Source organism: Aspergillus vadensis (genome assembly GCF_003184925.1).
Source record: "Aspergillus vadensis CBS 113365 unplaced genomic scaffold BO88scaffold_24, whole genome shotgun sequence".
Lineage (NCBI taxonomy): Eukaryota > Fungi > Ascomycota > Eurotiomycetes > Eurotiales > Aspergillaceae > Aspergillus > Aspergillus vadensis.
The window spans coordinates 605,652-622,287 of NW_020292062.1; the positions used below are offsets into that span (position 1 = coordinate 605,652).

Consider the following 16,636-nt stretch of genomic DNA (forward strand, 5'->3'; position numbering starts at 1 on the left):
GACAGACCTGAAGAATAAATTCCAGCCCTGCTGCCCAGGCGGCGGCATGGAGCAGTGAACCTTTGTTCTCATAGCACCAAGTGAACATCACAATGAAGCTTTTATCGGCTCTGCTCGGGCTGGCAGGTCTTGCTGCTGCGAGTCCCATGGGGCTTGCTGAACGTCAACGTAAGCATACACCATCATCCTTTGCTCTGAGCGATCCCGGCTAATTGTTTAGTTTCCGATGGCAATGAACTGCGCGAGGGTTCTTGCAAGCCCATTATTTTCATCTTTGCCCGAGCATCTACTGAGCCTGGCCTGCTCGTAAGTAAAATTGTCTTTTCACATGATTAAACACTCGAAATACTGACGAGAATCCTAGGGTATCTCCACTGGTCCTGCTGTGTGCAACGATCTCAAGATGGCCAAAGCTGGCCAGGTCCTCTGCCAGGGCGTGGGGCCTGCATATACGGCTGATCTCATGTCGAATGCACTCCCTGACAACACTTCGCCGGCTGCCATCAGCGAGGCGGAGAGTCTTTTCAAGCTGGCTGCTTCGAAGTGCCCTACCAGCCAGATCCTGGCTGGTGGCTATAGGTTAGTAGCTCTTTAATACCCTCTGACGCTTCTCTATACACCTGCTTACTTCCATACAGTCAAGGGACAGCCGTGATGGACGACTCCATCAAGCAGCTTTCTGACGACGTCAAGGACAAAATCAAGGGCGTTGTGCTGTTCGGTTACACCCGCAATGCTCAGGAGGGAGGTCAAATTGGCAACTTCCCCAAAGACAAGGTCAAGATCTACTGTGCCATGGGTGATCTTGTCTGCGATGGTACTCTCATTGTCACCGCCGCACATTTCACCTATGTCATGAACACGGGTGAAGCTTCTCAGTGGCTGGAATCGAAGCTCAGCGACACCACCACTTCGTCGCTGACTGGTTCCTCTTCATCTGATACCTCTTCGAGCACCTCGACCGGTGATTCCTCTTCGGAGTCATCCTCAGCAACAGGACTGGATGGACTGAGTGGCCTAAGTGGCCTAGGCTCGTCCACGTCTGGTGGTTTTCCTTCTTTGGCCTCGCTTTTTTAAGCCACCCAGTCCAGATAGGCTAGAGTAGCCGTGGTGATTATCGATGATTTCAGCCTCAAGGTTCTCCGGCTTTGGTATTTGATTTTGAGAATGCTCTGATGCTTCACATCTTGCAACATCGTACACTGAACGGCATGTCCGATTGAGCTTGGAGTGGCTGTTATACAAGCTCTCCAAGCAAGCTGTTCGACATTAACTTTTTCACTCTCATGCTGTTTCCGTCTCCACCTTATATTATTTTATGAGTTCGGGAGTGAATTTTAGAACACTTACACGAGTACAATGAGCCTACTTGAGATTTTCATGCCATGTCTTGTGTCCTTTCAAATGGTTGTTTGGCGTGTGGCGAGCCACGCTGAAGCGAAGCAGATCTCCGAAAGTCTAGTACTGTTCCCGTGGCTGTGAAAAGCCCTTTGATGCTATGTCGGATTAATATTTACATTCTAATCAGCCTAAGAAAGCATTATTAACTGATAGGCTTCCAAGTCCGAGCCCTTGAATACCCACTTGGATGCGACACTTTTCCCCGGTACTCCCATCATAGCCTCTGACAAGGACTACTGGGAGAATAATTCTACTTGACCGTCAAACTATATCATGAATCTTTTCGATTAACTGTAGTTTTGGGATTTCTTTTCTTGCGACAGATATTTCGCAACAGCAAGACAGATTGAATATTCTCGATTGGAATCAAGAATGAAGACTCTAGCTGGGTTTGCGAGCGCAATGCACATGTGCTGCCTGGGGCATACTATGCCATATCACAGTGCCCCTTGTGAAAAGGCGAACGAGGAAAGAGCCCTATTGAATGGTAGACAACTTATATGGCGCCTTGACTACAGCTGCCAGGGCATTTCCTTCCGTCAGTTGCAGTTCTTTTTGGTCACCGTCAATTACTCCTGAGAGACGCCGTGCTCACCAGAGGGCGGACCAAATCAAGGACTGTGAACCATACAGTGGCCGGCTGTTCGGTTCGTATGACAGGTAATCGCTTACAGAAGTAACCCGTTAATAACCGCTGTAAATCTAATATGCTGAACAATTCCTATATCGGGGTGGGCCCCTTCTTTTTCTTTCTCTTAGAGATCATGTTCATGGCTGTCATGAGTGGTAACATCTCGGTGAGCCTCGTGGGCTAGGTTGAGATTGCCTTCCGCGAATGTTGTTGGCCCCTCTTCTTTTGGTATTCAGGATTTGTAGAGCGACTGGATCATGTCAAAGCTTTCTTTGGTTCCAGAACCAGGTCGATGGGATGTAAAAGTCCCACAAAAGGGTAATCCCTTGTGCAGGTCGCGAAAAACAGCTGAATCCCGCTAGGGTCGGGAATGACGTCTACTTCTGATCTAGCAGGATCGTGTAAAGCTTTCAATCTCCAATCTCCGATATATCACGTCGTGATGGCTGCCTCTTCCATCGTTCGCAGATTTGCCATGAAGTATAATAATAGTGTGGCTGACCTCGTCTCGCTGCATGGTTTTCGGCGAATACCGAATTGGGTAAACTCCGCGAGGTTGAGAGGACCCTCTCTCCCTTTTTTTTTTATTTTTTTGACTCTGTTTACCCTCTAGTTCATGGCGGGCAGGCCGGTAGACGAACGAATAGATAATCCTTTGGAAGTATTTGTCAACATCATGGTTTTACTAAAACCTTATTGGGGTGGATGTTTGTGGATGTCGAGTGTCGATAACCGAACCACATGGCAATGGGACCAACAGCCGGTTCCTTGCATGGTGGAGACCTCGAAGACTGGATCGACTCGGACTGAAAGGTGTATGCCGGCATATCTCCCAGTAAACACCCTAAATGGAATCCTCGTGTAAGCATGATAGTAGATTAAGAAGGAGCAAAGGGAAAAAGCAGTGGCCAGCAGCACGTGGCCAAGTAAATAACTCCATCACGTGTGGCCATTCCAGCCGGTACTGGTACTGACTTCCTTCATCCCACCTTCCACCTTCCAACTTACATCACAATCAGCTTCTGCTGCTTCTTCAACACCTCCAACTCTCCCCCTCAACGATAGTACTACTTCATCATTCTTGACTCGAGTACCACCAATGATACCTCTTGTTTCTCCACTCCTCTGGCATTGCTTCTAGGGACTTCTGAACCCCCCAGCAAAACATACTTCGTATCTCTGCACGACCCATCCCCAGCAATATCCATTAGTCACAATCTTTCCTGGTCTGCTCTTCCCTCCATTGCATCTAGGCAGCAGTGTGGCCTGATCGGAAGTCTCTGACTGACTCGAGAATCGATAATTTTGCGCCTCCCACGCCAAGCTCTGTCCACCACGTGGAAGAGATCCCCCCCCGACGACAGAATATTCGATACACAGCATCCAGAAATGGCACCATGGACTAACCTCCACTGAATCGGCTGGTTCTGACTGGCCTCGTCTCGCATCCATCGACTCGCCGTACCAATCAAGCTAGATCTGGTCTCGCCCTGGTGGAGTGGTGCCAGTTAGCGGAACGGCGGCGCGGGTGGAGAACCATGGAATCTCGCCTTCGGAGCAAATTCCACGCCTTCCGGGCGCGGCTTGTCCCTTCTTCACCCGCGACCCGTTTAAATAGGGACCCCCTGCTGCGTGGCCATCACCATGCCGGCTCTTGTTCTTGCACGCCTCATCCTCAATTCCTTCTCTGCCAATCTCCATCATGGGCTTGATGCGCAAGACTGCTGACCAGGCTCTGGGCCTGACCGCCACCGCCCTGGCTCTGGTCAGTGCCGCCCAGGCCACGGCCCCGTCCGTCACCGTCTCCCAGGGTCTCGTCCGTGGCTTCGAGAAAAATGACACCAATGTCTTCCTGGGCATCCCGTTTGCCGAGACGACCGCTGGTGAAAACCGCTGGAAGGCCCCCAAGGCTCTGTCGTGCTTTGCCGAAGGCGAGTTCAATGCTACCACCTATGGCCCCTCGTGCGCTCAGGTCATGTCTGGCACCGCCATCACGGCCCAGAGCGAGGACTGCCTCAGCCTGAACATCTGGACTCCGCTGAACGGTAGTGATCTGCCCGTCTTCGTTTACATCTATGGCGGAGCCATGGTTACTGGTGGCAGCAGTAACGCCCAGTGGCAGGGCTACAACTTCGCCCGCAAAGACGTCATCTATGTCAACTTCAACTACCGCGAGAGCATCTACGCTTCGCCCAATGCCCCGGAACTGGAGGGCCAGTCGCAGAACTTTGGCATTATGGATGTGGAATTGGCCGTGCAGTGGGTTTATGATAACATCGAAGGTATGCTTTCCAGTTCCACTGTTAATGAGTCACTGTTACTAACCGACGGCGTAGCTTTTGGAGGAAACAAGTCGAACATCGTGCTGGGTGGTCACTCCTCTGGCGGTGTCCATGTCGACCATTACCTCTGGAATCACCCGGAGACTTTCCTGGCTGGCGCCGTGGAGATGTCGGCCAACGCTGAGTCCGGTCCGGCCTATGCCCCGGCCGGCGTGGCTCTGACTCAGGTCGTTGAGGACATGTTGGCGGCCAACGTGACGCTCGGCTGTGATGCCAGCAACTACACGCTGGACTGTCTGCGCGAGGTTGATACCTACGCCTTCCAGACCACCTACTTCAATTCCACTTCCAACACCTGGTTCTCCCCCATTGTCGACAACATCACTCGCTTCTCCAACTACACCGACCGTTTTGCTCAAGGCCACTACCCCAAGTCTCTGCCTCTTATGGTTGGTAACTCTGACCAGGAGGGCCGTCTGTTTGCCTATGCCTATGCCTCTGAAAACACCAACTTCACCGATTGGATCCACACCTTCGACGCGGATGTCGCCTGGGTGCCGTCCGAGGAGCTCTTGGATGCGTACAACAGCTCTGATTACTCGTCCGTCTCCTTTGAGAGCGGCGCCTGCTACGGTGATGCCCGTTTCCTCTGCTCAACCGACTACCTTGTCGACGTGCGCTCGAGTGAGCAGCCCACCTGGATCTACCGCTGGTTTGGTAACTACTCGAACGTGCTTGGCGTCGCCGGCATTGGCCCCTCCCATGGCAGTGAGGTGCCCTTCTTCCACGGTGGTAATGAGTGCTTCTCCAAGTTGAGCGACGTTACCACCGCCGAACAGGAGCTGGCGGACTACATGAACGACTGGTTTGTGGCCTGGATCAAGGAGCCCAGCGCCGGCCCCGGATGGGACCAAGCTCAACCCGTCAACGGTCCTCTGGCTCGCCTGGGAGTTCCGGGCAACGAGCTGGCGATCGAGATGAGCACTACCGGCGCCTACAACGGACGCTGCCAGGCCGTATACAAGCCTAACTTCCCCAAGTATCCGGTGGTGCAGAACCCGGTGCTGCTGGATTCATAGAGGATGGAGACGACGTGACGACGTGACTAGCTACGCCGCCGTGGGGCGTGCACTTTTCTGTAAACCAATTTCATTTTACGAGACTTAATTTCATCTAATGAATTCATTTCCGTGTGTGTGTTAAGACTTTTCGATTTCATTGTATGACCTAATGTGAATGCGGCACTAGCTCGTTTTAGAATGCCTCCGACCTTGGCTGGCTCCAGGCTTGCGCCATCAGTTGGTAGGCTGCAATGCTCGGGTACCAGCTGGCTGTCGGCTGAATCCGTTTCCTTTCACTGCTACTGCTGTCTTCCAGAAACTTGGAACGTGCTTGTTGGCGTTGGGACTGGATCGATAGTGTTCCTCCCCGTCCCTGGCCCTGAACGGATCGTGACTCGCGCTGGACGATCTCCTGCAGGCCTGCAGGAACACCACTACTGGGCTGCGCGGTGCGACGCGGACGATGGCCGAGGACAACCCTAAATTGCGGGGACATGATCCGCCGAAGTTCACCCAGCGCCGCAATCAGCATTGATCCGGTGGATCATTGCGGAACCACTATCGAACTTATTTGTATTGGAACCCAGGAATTTATCTGGAATGTCTTAGACGGGCCCCATTGCCAGGAACCTAGGCACATCGCTGAGAATGACTGGCGGACCAAATGCAAGACAGAACAGTTCCATGCCTCCCTCACAGTTTGGGTTGCGATGCCCTGGTTCTGGTTGAGCTAAACTTAAACTTCTTCAGCGACGAACAGCAACCACCACCGAATGGCCGAGAAATTTTGCCTCACAACAAGGACCTTTTTCCCCTGGTCCGATAGTTATTAATCCTGGGTTAGCAAGAATGCCCCCCAGATAAGATCCAAAATATGCCCCTTCGTCCTCGCACGTCTCTGCTGTTGTCGTGAGCGTCCGAATTATCGCACGTCCATCGCCATGGCTCGTCCGGACTTTGGCCAAGTGGTATGAGCTCCTACTCTCAATTCCTGAAACAAAGTGATATTTCTCGCCTTTTGCTAACCTGTGGTGCTCCGATTTCGCGGATTAGGTGGCATGGTATATCTGCACGGTCGCCGCATGCATCTTCCTCGTGTTTCGGCTGATCGTCCGGTGGCGACTCCTCAAGAAGCTCTATCTCGATGACTACTTCGTTGTTGCTTCCGCGTTGTGTCTGATCGGTGACCTGGGCATTCAGCACTACATGTTCACCCAGGGTTTGTCCATCCTTTCGCCTACTAGTGATCCGTGCGACGTCTAACCACCCGTTTCTCCCCACCCACAGGCATGTCAGAGGTGGCCAAGACAACCACGGCCGAAAAGATCAACATGCAGAAAGTCAGTATGAGGACAGGGATCTGCACTTCCAAGCATCCACACCTCCGCTCCTTGCTGACTCTGTTCTTCCCCTGCCACAGTTGATTATTCCCGGGTCCACCTTGTATGTCACCTCGCTCTGGCTTATCAAGGCCAGCATGGTGCTGTTCTACAAGCGCCTGGCCGATCGCACCAAGTATCAGACTATCTATAACATCACCCTGGGTGTCCTGGCCGCTGCCTGGCTGGTGCTGTTCTTCGACATCGTCTTCAAGTGCTATCCGCCAGATCGCCAATGGAAGAGCTTTGAGAATCCGGAGTGTAAGTGGGAGAGTAACAGGATGCTCCAGTAGATGTTTACTGACTAGCTGCTAGTGACGTGTTCGGCGAAGCAGTCGACGATTAACTACTGGTTAACAATCCTATGTATGAGCCCTTCCGTATCTTGTGTCTCGTTGAACTTACAGCTAACCATGCCCCTAGTTAACATCTTCAGTGATGTCTTCAGTAAGACAAGCCCCGACCACGAGCTCATTGAATAGTGAACTAACGTTACAGTCATCTGTCTTCCTATCTCTCAGGTAGCCCGTCTCAAGATGCCGAGAAAGCAAAAGCTCGGTGTGATCTCCGTCTTTCTGCTGGGTGTCATCGTCGTCATCACTAGCAGTTAGTTTTTCCCACATCACATAAAGTCATAGCCAGGCTAACGGGACCAGTTATCCGTGCTATCTACTCGAACTTGGGTGAGCAGATGATTACTTGCACGGTCTCAATGATTGAAACGGCCATTGCAATCATCGCATCGTGCCTGCCTGTCCTACGCACGCTGATCTTCGGCTCCCACTCACGCACCGGCACGTACAGCGGCCGTCGAGGATACGAGCTGTCCAACTCCGGAGCTGCGGGATTGGCCAGCAAGCAGCATACCACGGTGTCCGTATCGCGCGGTGGGCCGGACGAGCTGTCGCGGCATGACTCGGAAGATGAGCTGGTTAAGGAGAATATGTCGGCTGAAGATCCCACCGCGGGCATCTCGGTGACGCGGGAGTATTTCGTACATGAGGGCGCTATGGAACGGCAAAGCATGCGGTAGATGACAACCCGGAAGCGTCAGCATCCGCTTATACCATAGATCCTGGTTTAAATCGGGGCTCAAATATAGTAATTTCTGCATATATCCATTTTTTTTTTAGGAAGGGGAGAGTATAAGATCTGCACGTTTGAAAGATAGAGTTGCCGATCACAGTGGGACCGCGACCTTAGCCTAACGATGTCTTGCACGACAAACACTAGTGATGATGGTAACGGCCACCATTGTCCGCCAAGGCCCTAGAAGACTGTCTAGAAATCCATCACTGTTGAGTCTTTAATAAAAAGTAAAGTACTACTAGTGTTGGTGGTGGGTTATACACAGGCTAATTCAACGGTGAAAACTAACTACTATCACATTGCTATATTCCCATGATAGGCCTCACAATAGTCAACTTTATTCCTGGACAATTCAATTTCTCATAACCATAAGTCTCTATCCAATGTAATATTGATATTATTATTTGCAAGCCGCATCACTGCATTACGATGATATTGTTCCTGGACAATAGTCCTTATCATGGTAGTGCTACGTAGTATTATCGTGAAAATGAGCATAACCATGTGTTGAATATATATTTCGGCTCCATGTGACACGAATCTGCACCAACATAGAAAGCTGCCATGAGTACTATTTTTTATTACATTCTGTAAACTATGGCACCACCACCACGTTATGCCAAATATATCACATCAATCCCTTTTTCACACCATTCCTTGTTATACATCATGCTAGAATTGCTCAAGGCACCGCTGAATCCCATCAGCTTCTGGTCTTTTCAGGGTCCCAATGCAAGGGTCGCTTACTCATACAGTTACAGTTCTATTCGTCCCGAGACGGTCCGACATGATCGGCATTGGCCATTCGGGCATATTAATAGTCTCTCGTCCGATTGGCAGATAGACCTCGCTTGTCTGGCCAATCATTTGGCACTTTGCGTAGAGCGAAACCCACAGAATTTCCGTTTGCGGATGGGCTCATAAAGCGTCACCGGGAGCTATGCATGCATTAATAAGCGTTGTGAATAACTTGTGCAAATTGCACTCATAGTACTCAAGTTATATGATCAGGAGAATCAATGTATTCCGTGGTTGCACATTGCTACAATCATTGCGCTGTATGACAATGGACTGCGGGAAATGGGAGGATCTGTCCTCACGAATATCTCCCTAGTCGGTCGTCAGATGGTGTATGTGGTGATCATCCTGACTGAGACTGGACAAGTTTCTTGTGGTAGAGAACCTTATGCATGTTTAGAACAACGTATAGTGGATTGAAATCCACAGTGAATATAATCAACTATATCGGGGGAATGATGACTGGATATATGTAGTACCAGGCAGGAATTGAAAGCAATATGGAGTATAGTTCTTGGTACCTATCTCTTGACCACTGTCTCCATACTCAACAGAATGAAAATTTCTCAGAAATTTTTGAAACTTTTACATATAGATTCTACTTGATTAGATGTACGCAGGGTGGCATTGGAAGACAAGAATCATAACCTGTTTATAGGTACCTACATAAGGAGGTAGCCCCTGTATTTGAGTTGTTGTGAGTCTGCATAGCTACTTGATAATACTCCAGTGACTCGAGCAGGCTATAATCAAATCAATCCAACCCATTCTTTTTTCTTTTTTTCATTTCTTTTTTCAAACTATATAATCACCTAGTGGGTTTTGTTACATATACTGGCGAGCTATGCCTGGCTAAGGCAGCTCTAAATTCCCACTGGTAGATATGTTATCGGCCTGTCAGTCTTCATGTATCTTTCTCGTTGAGGTTGGAACATGCAGAGGTATTGATTGCACAGCCGATTCACCAAACAATGAGACGTCGATTGGCTTTATCACAAATTCTATCGGTGTGGGCTGTATAATTCCATTCAACAGAGAGTCTTCCTGTTGCACTTCGATTATTGCCTACTCGATTGCCGTTCCGTACTCGAGCCTTACACTGGTAGTTAGTATAGCTATCTGCTGTGAGGTCAACTTAGTCCCAAAGTTACCGTCTTATTCAAAGCCCATCGAAGCATGTACCAGCTTGACTTGGTCTCTGTGAATCCGTCTTGATCCGTTCGGTCTTCTTCTTGCTCGGGCTGAGGCCTTTCTAACACGCAAGTACAGTCACTGGGCCGAAGAAGCCACACAAAGGGGCATGAAAGTTTCCATGATAGCAGGCGCGCATGTTGCCCTGTATGCCAGCTTTTCCCTGGAGCACACTGGTCTGGGCTGAAGCTCTATTGCTGTTGTCGGAGCCTCAGAATGATGAAGACCACTATGGCTGCACTTCGAGAGCGGTGGTGTAGATTGACACAGTCTTTCGACAAACAAGACAAGGGCAACCCTGAATAGATCATGGTTAGTGCTCATACCATGCATAAGCTGGATGCAAAGCGATGGCAGACCGGTCTCCGATATGTGCAGCAATAACCCTTCTTGTCCGATAATCAAATTCCCGACATTGTAACATTTGTACTTGGTGGAACCGACAGGAGACTCAGCCAGACAACGTGAAGATGAACATATTGATCCAAGCCTATAATGCAGCCTACGCAGATGAGTTATTTCCTGTGGACAGGTGTGATTCCTACAATCGCCTAGCCTAGGCTTTTCTGTTGCAGGGGTACTGCATTGTTGTCGATGAAAGAGGTCTCAATCTCAGTGGAGGTCACCGCTAACATCTCGTAATTGCGCGCAGAATGGGGAAAAAGTCATGGATCCTAGTCCTGGACGGGCCACGAGGTCGGTTAATGCCGCAGGCGAGAATCTGGCTGATGGTAACAGTGAACCATGCAGTAATCGGCTGCTCAATGATCATGATTACCCATAAACCATTCACGGTTCGTCGCATCATATCGTTGTGTTGCGACAAGTCATATACCCGCCAGAGCACCCAATAAGTAGTTCTTGCTCAGGCAATGTCTATCACGCCTAGCCCACGGCGAGAAATTGAACCCGATGGCCGAGGCTAGAGAGGAAATGGTAGAAGAAGAAGAAGAAAAGAGAGAAGAAAGAACAAAGAGCTGCAAGCCAACAAGAATTCAGTAATCAGCTTGGAAATGGGAACGGTCGCGAATACATTCCTTACTAGACCGAATGCTTTCGGAAGGAGGTTATATTGTTGTGAGCAACCAAAGTGGTCAAAAGCTACTATGGGTCGTAAATCCCACTGGGTGCGTTTGGTGCAGCTGACAAGTGTGCTCTGATCTCTGCAATGGTCTGACAGCTATCCCGACATATACACAGCGGGCATCCCGCTCCAAAGTTGGCTCGTCGCAAAAGCTGGTCAAGGTGTTCCAATTTTGCGGTTCGAGGTTGTTTGACGCGGCCAACTTATAGTCTCGGAGGTTATTCACTCTAGCTCTTGCCCTGGTGGGCTGTTGTAGCCTGCTAAGGATGGCGTCGAACTAGTTGTGTATCATAGGAATAAAGTTAGCCTGTGATGCATGTTCGAGGAGAGAGGAACCGATAGTCACCAGTGTGTGGCGTCAAATTACCGGAAGGATTACTTCCTTAAGTTGCTGCGAAAGATCCTATCGTATTTTGACAAGCAAAGTCTTGTCCAGAAGCCTGGTCTCCCTTTCCTCTGTAGACCCAAGCAGATCCATGGATTATTTGGACCAACCAGCGTATTCCCGCCCAATTCCATATTCAGGAACGCTGGCTGCATGACAACTCCTGCGCTTTCGGCTGAAGGTTGGAAGCCAGCATGTTCTTGGCCGGGGTTCCTTTTCTCTTGTTCGCCGAGTTCATCAAGATTCGATACGAACTCATATATGACAGGATGAACGCGGAAGCTGTTGCAAGTAGCTTTGGTAGAGAATCCCGAAAGATAAACGCCCTGACAACGAAGAACGCGATTCTCCGAAGTTCCGCACTGCTGAGGGTGCGGCGGCAGAATTGAATTCGTAAGGCGTAGGCTGGCATCCTAATGTTTGCGTATTCGGCTAACATGGCACCTCGTCCCAGAGCGTTGTAGTCCTCTGTGCTGTGCAGTTTTGCTTAAGAGAAGAAAATGCCGATCAAATCGATGGCGCTACGTACGGTGGTTAACTCGTCGCATTGGCGAAACATGACACGGTCGCGTTCGTTGGGTGTATTGCGATCAACCAGGGGAAGTCTTCAGCTCTTCAGCTTCGGCCCAAACATCGCCCAGGTCAAGGCTTCGGAAAGCTCGATATCCGAAGAGAGGAACAAACCAGGTGCGATGACAAGGGAGACAGAAACTGAAAATTTAGACTCTGCCGATCGCGGCTTGACGGCAGATGTGGTGTTTCAGGGCGTCGCCTTCGAGCATTTCGGCTCCATGACGCCCACCTTTGTCCACTCGAATCTGACAATTGCAAGTGGGTCATTTGTAGCCTCTGCGGATGCTTCCCGCGGCGGCAAGTCCACAACTATTTCGTTGCTGGAACCATTCGACAAGCCATTCGAGGGGACCATCCTCTTCGGGGGACGCAAAAACGCCGTATCAAAGTGGCATATAACCGCCGAGTCCCGCCTTTGATCACCCAAGGCCCCAGATATTTGCTGGGACCATCGGACATAACTCCCTGCCTGGCCTAGAACATCAAACACGTTCAGCGGGGAAATTTAGTCATGAGATGACGCAGGTGTGTGAAGATACCAATTTCATCAATCCAGCAAGTGGCTGTCAGCTGGCTATCCGACTGTGCTGGGGACTGTTACGCATACTGCATTTGTCGGCAGTCATAAGCGGCAGTCAAAAGCAGCCTGGACTGTATATTGGTGTCTCGCACGTGTCTTGCTACACAAAGCTCACTGTTGATTTTAGATGCAACCGCCTCAGGCATAGATTCACATTCCAAAAAGTTGGTCAGGGAGCCATGGAGCATCTGGCATCCAATCGTGATTTGTGATTTGCCAGTGATCGCTGTGGTACACCTATTAGCGACAATCCAAGAGGAAGTCATGATCGTCGGTCTGGGCGAGGGCTGTGGTAGCCGGGGGTTTTCATGTTCTTGAGAAGGGATATCATCATGACTCGCTGCACAGAAACGGTTTCTACTTGCTAATGGTAAGAGTAGCCTTTTCAACCTTCATTGCGATATAACATGCTGAGACCGGTTTACTAAATAGCCACTCATTGGAAGTGTTCGGAGGAACTTAGCAGTTGGATCAGTAGTAACTGTATCATAACATGTAGTCGTACGTTGGTTGTTAGTGGCGCTTTGAAACCAAACAAGGCGGACAGGGTGAATATTGAAAATATCCATAAGATAAGATAGATGACTTGAGGTACTGAGGGATAAAGGATGGGTTAGCCAATGTGGGATGGGTAGTACGAGTTTTCACCATCATGATAGAATAGACCGAATTAGGAATGAAAGCTCTTTCATGCCTGAAGCCCACGCATGGATCTATGAAACAGTGATATACCCGGATCTTGGCGATGGTGAAGATTGGATGGAGGAAGTAGGCGAATCAAAAAGGCGATAAGTAACCGCGAGTTTCTGCCGCCGCTTGTGAGTAGCACTTGCAGTAGGCGTTAGGCGGTAAGTAGAGGAAAACTGGTTGCCTTGTCTGATCGCTCTCTCCCTTTACCCCAAGTTCCTCCATCCGTTGAACATTCCTCTTCGGATTCTTTTGGTCAATTGCCTGTATAGTGTTGAAGTACCTTACAAATTGCGTCCCTACCACGATCTAAAGTGTTCAAGCGCATCCAAGCCGTGAAAGTCTTTCAAGGTTTCGGCACGTAAGGCCGCTCTATCATTGCCGGGGAAGTGATGGGAAGACCCATCCCACTGGCTAGTAGCCTGGTGGATCGGCGCAACACACTACCAAGTTGGGAACTGGAAATCAGTCCAGGCCGCATCGAGTGCAACGACCGCGAGTATCGTTTCAGGATGGGACACTTCGAGAATAACACGGAGATGTGCCCTCTTTTGCGCCCCAGGCATTCATGAAATTAGCCCTGCTATGGCTAAGTTCAACTATGGTACTTGGGATTTAGTCTAGAGAGAACTCAAACACGGTGGCATTGTGCCTGTGCTTCGGACAGACATTATGTGGTGGATTTCAAAATTAGACGTTAGTGAGACACGATGCTGGAGGACTGGTTTCCTATGACAAATTCCCCGACCACGAGGACACAAACAAATCAGCAATAACGATTTCTTTTTTTTTTTTGGATTTTTAGACTTAATGCCTTAACAATCTCCCGAGTCCTCTCCTGCTTAGGTCTCTCTATCGGCCGACATCCGTTCTAGACCATTTGGCTCTTGGAGTCCCGTCGTTGTTCGGGATGGGTGGGCCATTAACCTTATTGGGCTTCTCAAACTCCAATAAACTCGTCCGGTTGTCTCCAACGGTTCCTGTGTGGGCTCCGGGTACCTCATCCACCTGTCACCACAAAGATAACTCGACCTGAAGCTTTCGAGGCAGGGCTGCCCTGCATGACCCTAAACCTTGGTTCATGGCTCCGTTAGGCAGCTTGGTTCTATTTCTGTCTCACGGAAAGCTTACAAGCAACAGCTCGCAGTCCCCTGACGGGCGCGTGAAGGTGCGAAATGTGTCAAGGTTACTGCGAGTAGGCATCCTTATATAACACTCTTCCTGGCCACGATTTCATGACGAGTTTTGAGTTACTGCGAAGCTGTGACACATTTTCCATCCACATAAGGACATTATAGAGAATCTGTAGGACGAGTCTCTAACATGCCCATAGATGCCGCCGGCCTACATGGATTTTGCTAATCGAAATTTTAGGTATGGATGGATTGGCAATAGGACTACCTTGAAGAAATAATGCAGATGGTGGAGTAGCTTACCTGGAGAGAGAAGCGGTTGTGGATTTGGTGTTGGTAAGATGTTAGTCACATCTGAGTGAAGGCACGAAACACGGGGCCTTTCCCTTCCTTGCACCTTCATTGCTTTGAGCTAGTTTCACACTGGTGGATCGTCCCGATCGCATCGTGCAGTCCCCTACCGCCGCCGTTTCAGCGCGGAACCACTCCGAGCTATCATAGCTCAGGGTCCGAGAGTTTGATTTTGCACCACGCTATCTGTATCGTTCATGCGTGATTCGTTCTCATCATCACAACCTCACGCACAAGTACCACCATAGTGACCTAAGAGACCTAAGTGCTAAACTTTGATCTGCGCCGCTACGGATGAACCGAGTGCCCACCATAGCTATTGCCCTAGAAGAAAACTGTCCCGACATCTGGGGAGTTCCTATAAGATGACGGGAGGAGCTAGATACTTGGACATTAGTCGACAATTATTTCTCCTGCACGGAGCCACCTGACCAGCCATCACCCGCGAAAATGCCGCTGGAAGGGCGTAGTGAGGTTCTTGTGGCCGTGTCTGTAGTGGTCATGGCTATGTCCCTTCTGACAGTATCCTTTCGATGCTTCGTGCGATGGCGGATGCTCAAAGCATTTGGATGGGACGATATATTGATGGTTCTTGCAATGGTGAGAAACCCCCTCGAGTTTTCCGTTTCCCCCGATCCAACAAGAACGGGTTGATATCTTAGCCAAAGCTCTTTGGATGATAAATCGTTAACATGTTTCCAGGTTCTTGATATAGTGCTTACCGCGTGCGCGATCGCTGGTGCTAAGGATGGCGTTGGCCAGCATTTGAGTAATTTCCACAGCTTCAATGAGTTTCACCATGCCATGCTGGTATGTGAATAGAGTCATAATCCGCCCAAATATACTGTTGAGATACTGAATGGCCTGTCTAGTGGTGGTGGCTGGGCCAGTGCATCTATATCTGGGCGTCCGGCATCGCTAAAGTATCCATTGCGCTGGCGCTCCTTCGACTGTCAGTTCACACGTATCAGCGCATAACCCTGTGGATTGTAATGGGAGCATCGGTTTGTGTCAGCTTGGTGTTCTGGTTCTTTATGCTTTTTCAGTGCCATCCTGTCTCAAACTTTTGGGAGCGGACAGGAGCGGGTAATTGCATGAGCACCGATACACTAATTAAGGTGGCGTACGTATACAGTGGAATTTGCGCCGTCTGTGACTTTGCGCTGGGGCTTCTGCCCATTAATCTCGTTCGCCAGCTGCAAACCACTCTCAAGACAAAGATCGCGCTGGGCGCGACCCTGAGTCTAGGTTGTGTGTACGTAATCCTCCGTTGCTGTTGGTACAGCGGCTAACATTTGGCATGTTCAGGGCGAGTACGGCTGTTATTCTTCGGATCCCTTGCCTGCATTATTACGAGGACATTGATTTCTTGTGTAAGTGCCATGCTTCGCGACCCCCTTAAATTTTTTATACCTACTGCAATAGTCTGTTTGTTGTTGCTCCTTTCAAGTCAATCATGGCCAAGACGGCTAGCCCTTCCTCAATCTATGTGTGTGGCAGATTCGACCTTTTCCATCGACATCTGGTCCTTTATCGAGGTTGGCTTGGGCATCACAGCGGGTAGTCTGGTCACTCTCCGACCTCTCTTTCGTGCATTTCTCGGTGACCCTCCTGACCGCAAAGGGAAGAAAAGCCGCGGAAGCATGCCACTGACCAGCTTCACGGAGTATACGCGGACCCGGCCTGACCCTGAAGATGCCGCAGTGTGGCAATCGCCCCAGCCTGATGCGACGCGGAACATAACCACCACGGTGGTTTCAGCTATCCGGGCGAGCTTGAATAGTCCCCTCACGCCAACCTTTGCGGCCGAGTTGAAGAAGGGTCGGTCCGTTCGGATTAAGAGGTCATTCCATGTCACAGAAGAACATGTGGGCTACTGAACAGGGAGAAGTTTGCCCTTTATAGAGTATATAATGACACTAAAATGATCTTGTGGAAAGCATCAGTTGAGCGGCTGTTAAGCGTAGAGAGAAGAGGGGAGCGGGGGAAGAGAGAAAACAGAGAGACAGAG

General features: G+C 49.9%; 6 protein-coding genes across 6 annotated transcripts; 5 read left to right on the forward strand and 1 right to left on the reverse strand.

The window, feature by feature from the left end:
• Positions 1–92: 92 nt before the first annotated feature.
• Positions 93–1,507, forward strand: BO88DRAFT_395002 (cutinase family protein; the record flags this gene model as incomplete). The annotated part of the gene is made up of 4 exons (XM_025705176.1): positions 93–168; positions 221–306; positions 365–579; positions 639–1,507. 4 exons carry the CDS (start codon positions 93–95, stop codon positions 1,075–1,077), a joined length of 816 nt encoding a protein of 271 aa, XP_025559563.1. The 3' UTR covers positions 1,078–1,507.
• A 1,533-nt stretch (positions 1,508–3,040) lies between these two features.
• On the reverse strand, positions 3,041–3,609 carry BO88DRAFT_137329 (uncharacterized protein). Its single transcript, XM_025701426.1, has one exon. It carries the CDS (start codon positions 3,482–3,484, stop codon positions 3,170–3,172), a length of 315 nt encoding a protein of 104 aa, XP_025559564.1. The 5' UTR covers positions 3,485–3,609; the 3' UTR covers positions 3,041–3,169.
• Positions 3,340–5,858, forward strand: BO88DRAFT_470954 (carboxylesterase; the record flags this gene model as incomplete). Its single annotated transcript, XM_025711681.1, has 4 exons — positions 3,340–4,314; positions 4,369–5,353; positions 5,573–5,634; positions 5,734–5,858. The coding sequence occupies exons 1-4, from the start codon at positions 3,735–3,737 to the stop codon at positions 5,856–5,858; spliced, it is 1,752 nt and encodes a 583-aa protein (XP_025559565.1). The 5' UTR covers positions 3,340–3,734.
• Positions 5,859–6,151: 293 nt separating this feature from the next.
• BO88DRAFT_372113 (uncharacterized protein) lies at positions 6,152–7,866 on the forward strand. The gene is made up of 8 exons (XM_025704226.1): positions 6,152–6,343; positions 6,429–6,594; positions 6,663–6,715; positions 6,796–7,015; positions 7,070–7,120; positions 7,178–7,201; positions 7,253–7,360; positions 7,411–7,866. Exons 1-8 carry the CDS (start codon positions 6,317–6,319, stop codon positions 7,785–7,787), a joined length of 1,026 nt encoding a protein of 341 aa, XP_025559566.1. The 5' UTR covers positions 6,152–6,316; the 3' UTR covers positions 7,788–7,866.
• Positions 7,867–11,858: 3,992 nt separating this feature from the next.
• Positions 11,859–12,293, forward strand: BO88DRAFT_457001 (uncharacterized protein; the record flags this gene model as incomplete). The annotated part of the gene is made up of 1 exon (XM_025710963.1): positions 11,859–12,293. One exon carries the CDS (start codon positions 11,859–11,861, stop codon positions 12,291–12,293), a length of 435 nt encoding a protein of 144 aa, XP_025559567.1.
• A 2,782-nt stretch (positions 12,294–15,075) lies between these two features.
• On the forward strand, positions 15,076–16,505 carry BO88DRAFT_428593 (cation-transporting ATPase 4; the record flags this gene model as incomplete). The annotated part of the gene is made up of 6 exons (XM_025709091.1): positions 15,076–15,094; positions 15,149–15,225; positions 15,328–15,435; positions 15,498–15,880; positions 15,934–15,998; positions 16,126–16,505. 6 exons carry the CDS (start codon positions 15,076–15,078, stop codon positions 16,503–16,505), a joined length of 1,032 nt encoding a protein of 343 aa, XP_025559568.1.
• Positions 16,506–16,636: the final 131 nt, after the last annotated feature.

Coding starts and splice junctions, on each gene's coding strand:
- BO88DRAFT_137329 (XM_025701426.1), bottom strand. CDS start 3,484: ATGGATGCGAGACGAGGCCAGTCAGAACCAGCCGATTCAGTGGAGGTT.
- BO88DRAFT_372113 (XM_025704226.1), top strand. CDS start 6,317: ATGGCTCGTCCGGACTTTGGCCAAGTG. Junction 7,121..7,177: donor CTACTGGTTAACAATCCTAT/GTATGAGCCCTT, acceptor CCATGCCCCTAG/TTAACATCTTCAGTGATGTC. Junction 7,202..7,252: donor CATCTTCAGTGATGTCTTCA/GTAAGACAAGCC, acceptor CTAACGTTACAG/TCATCTGTCTTCCTATCTCT.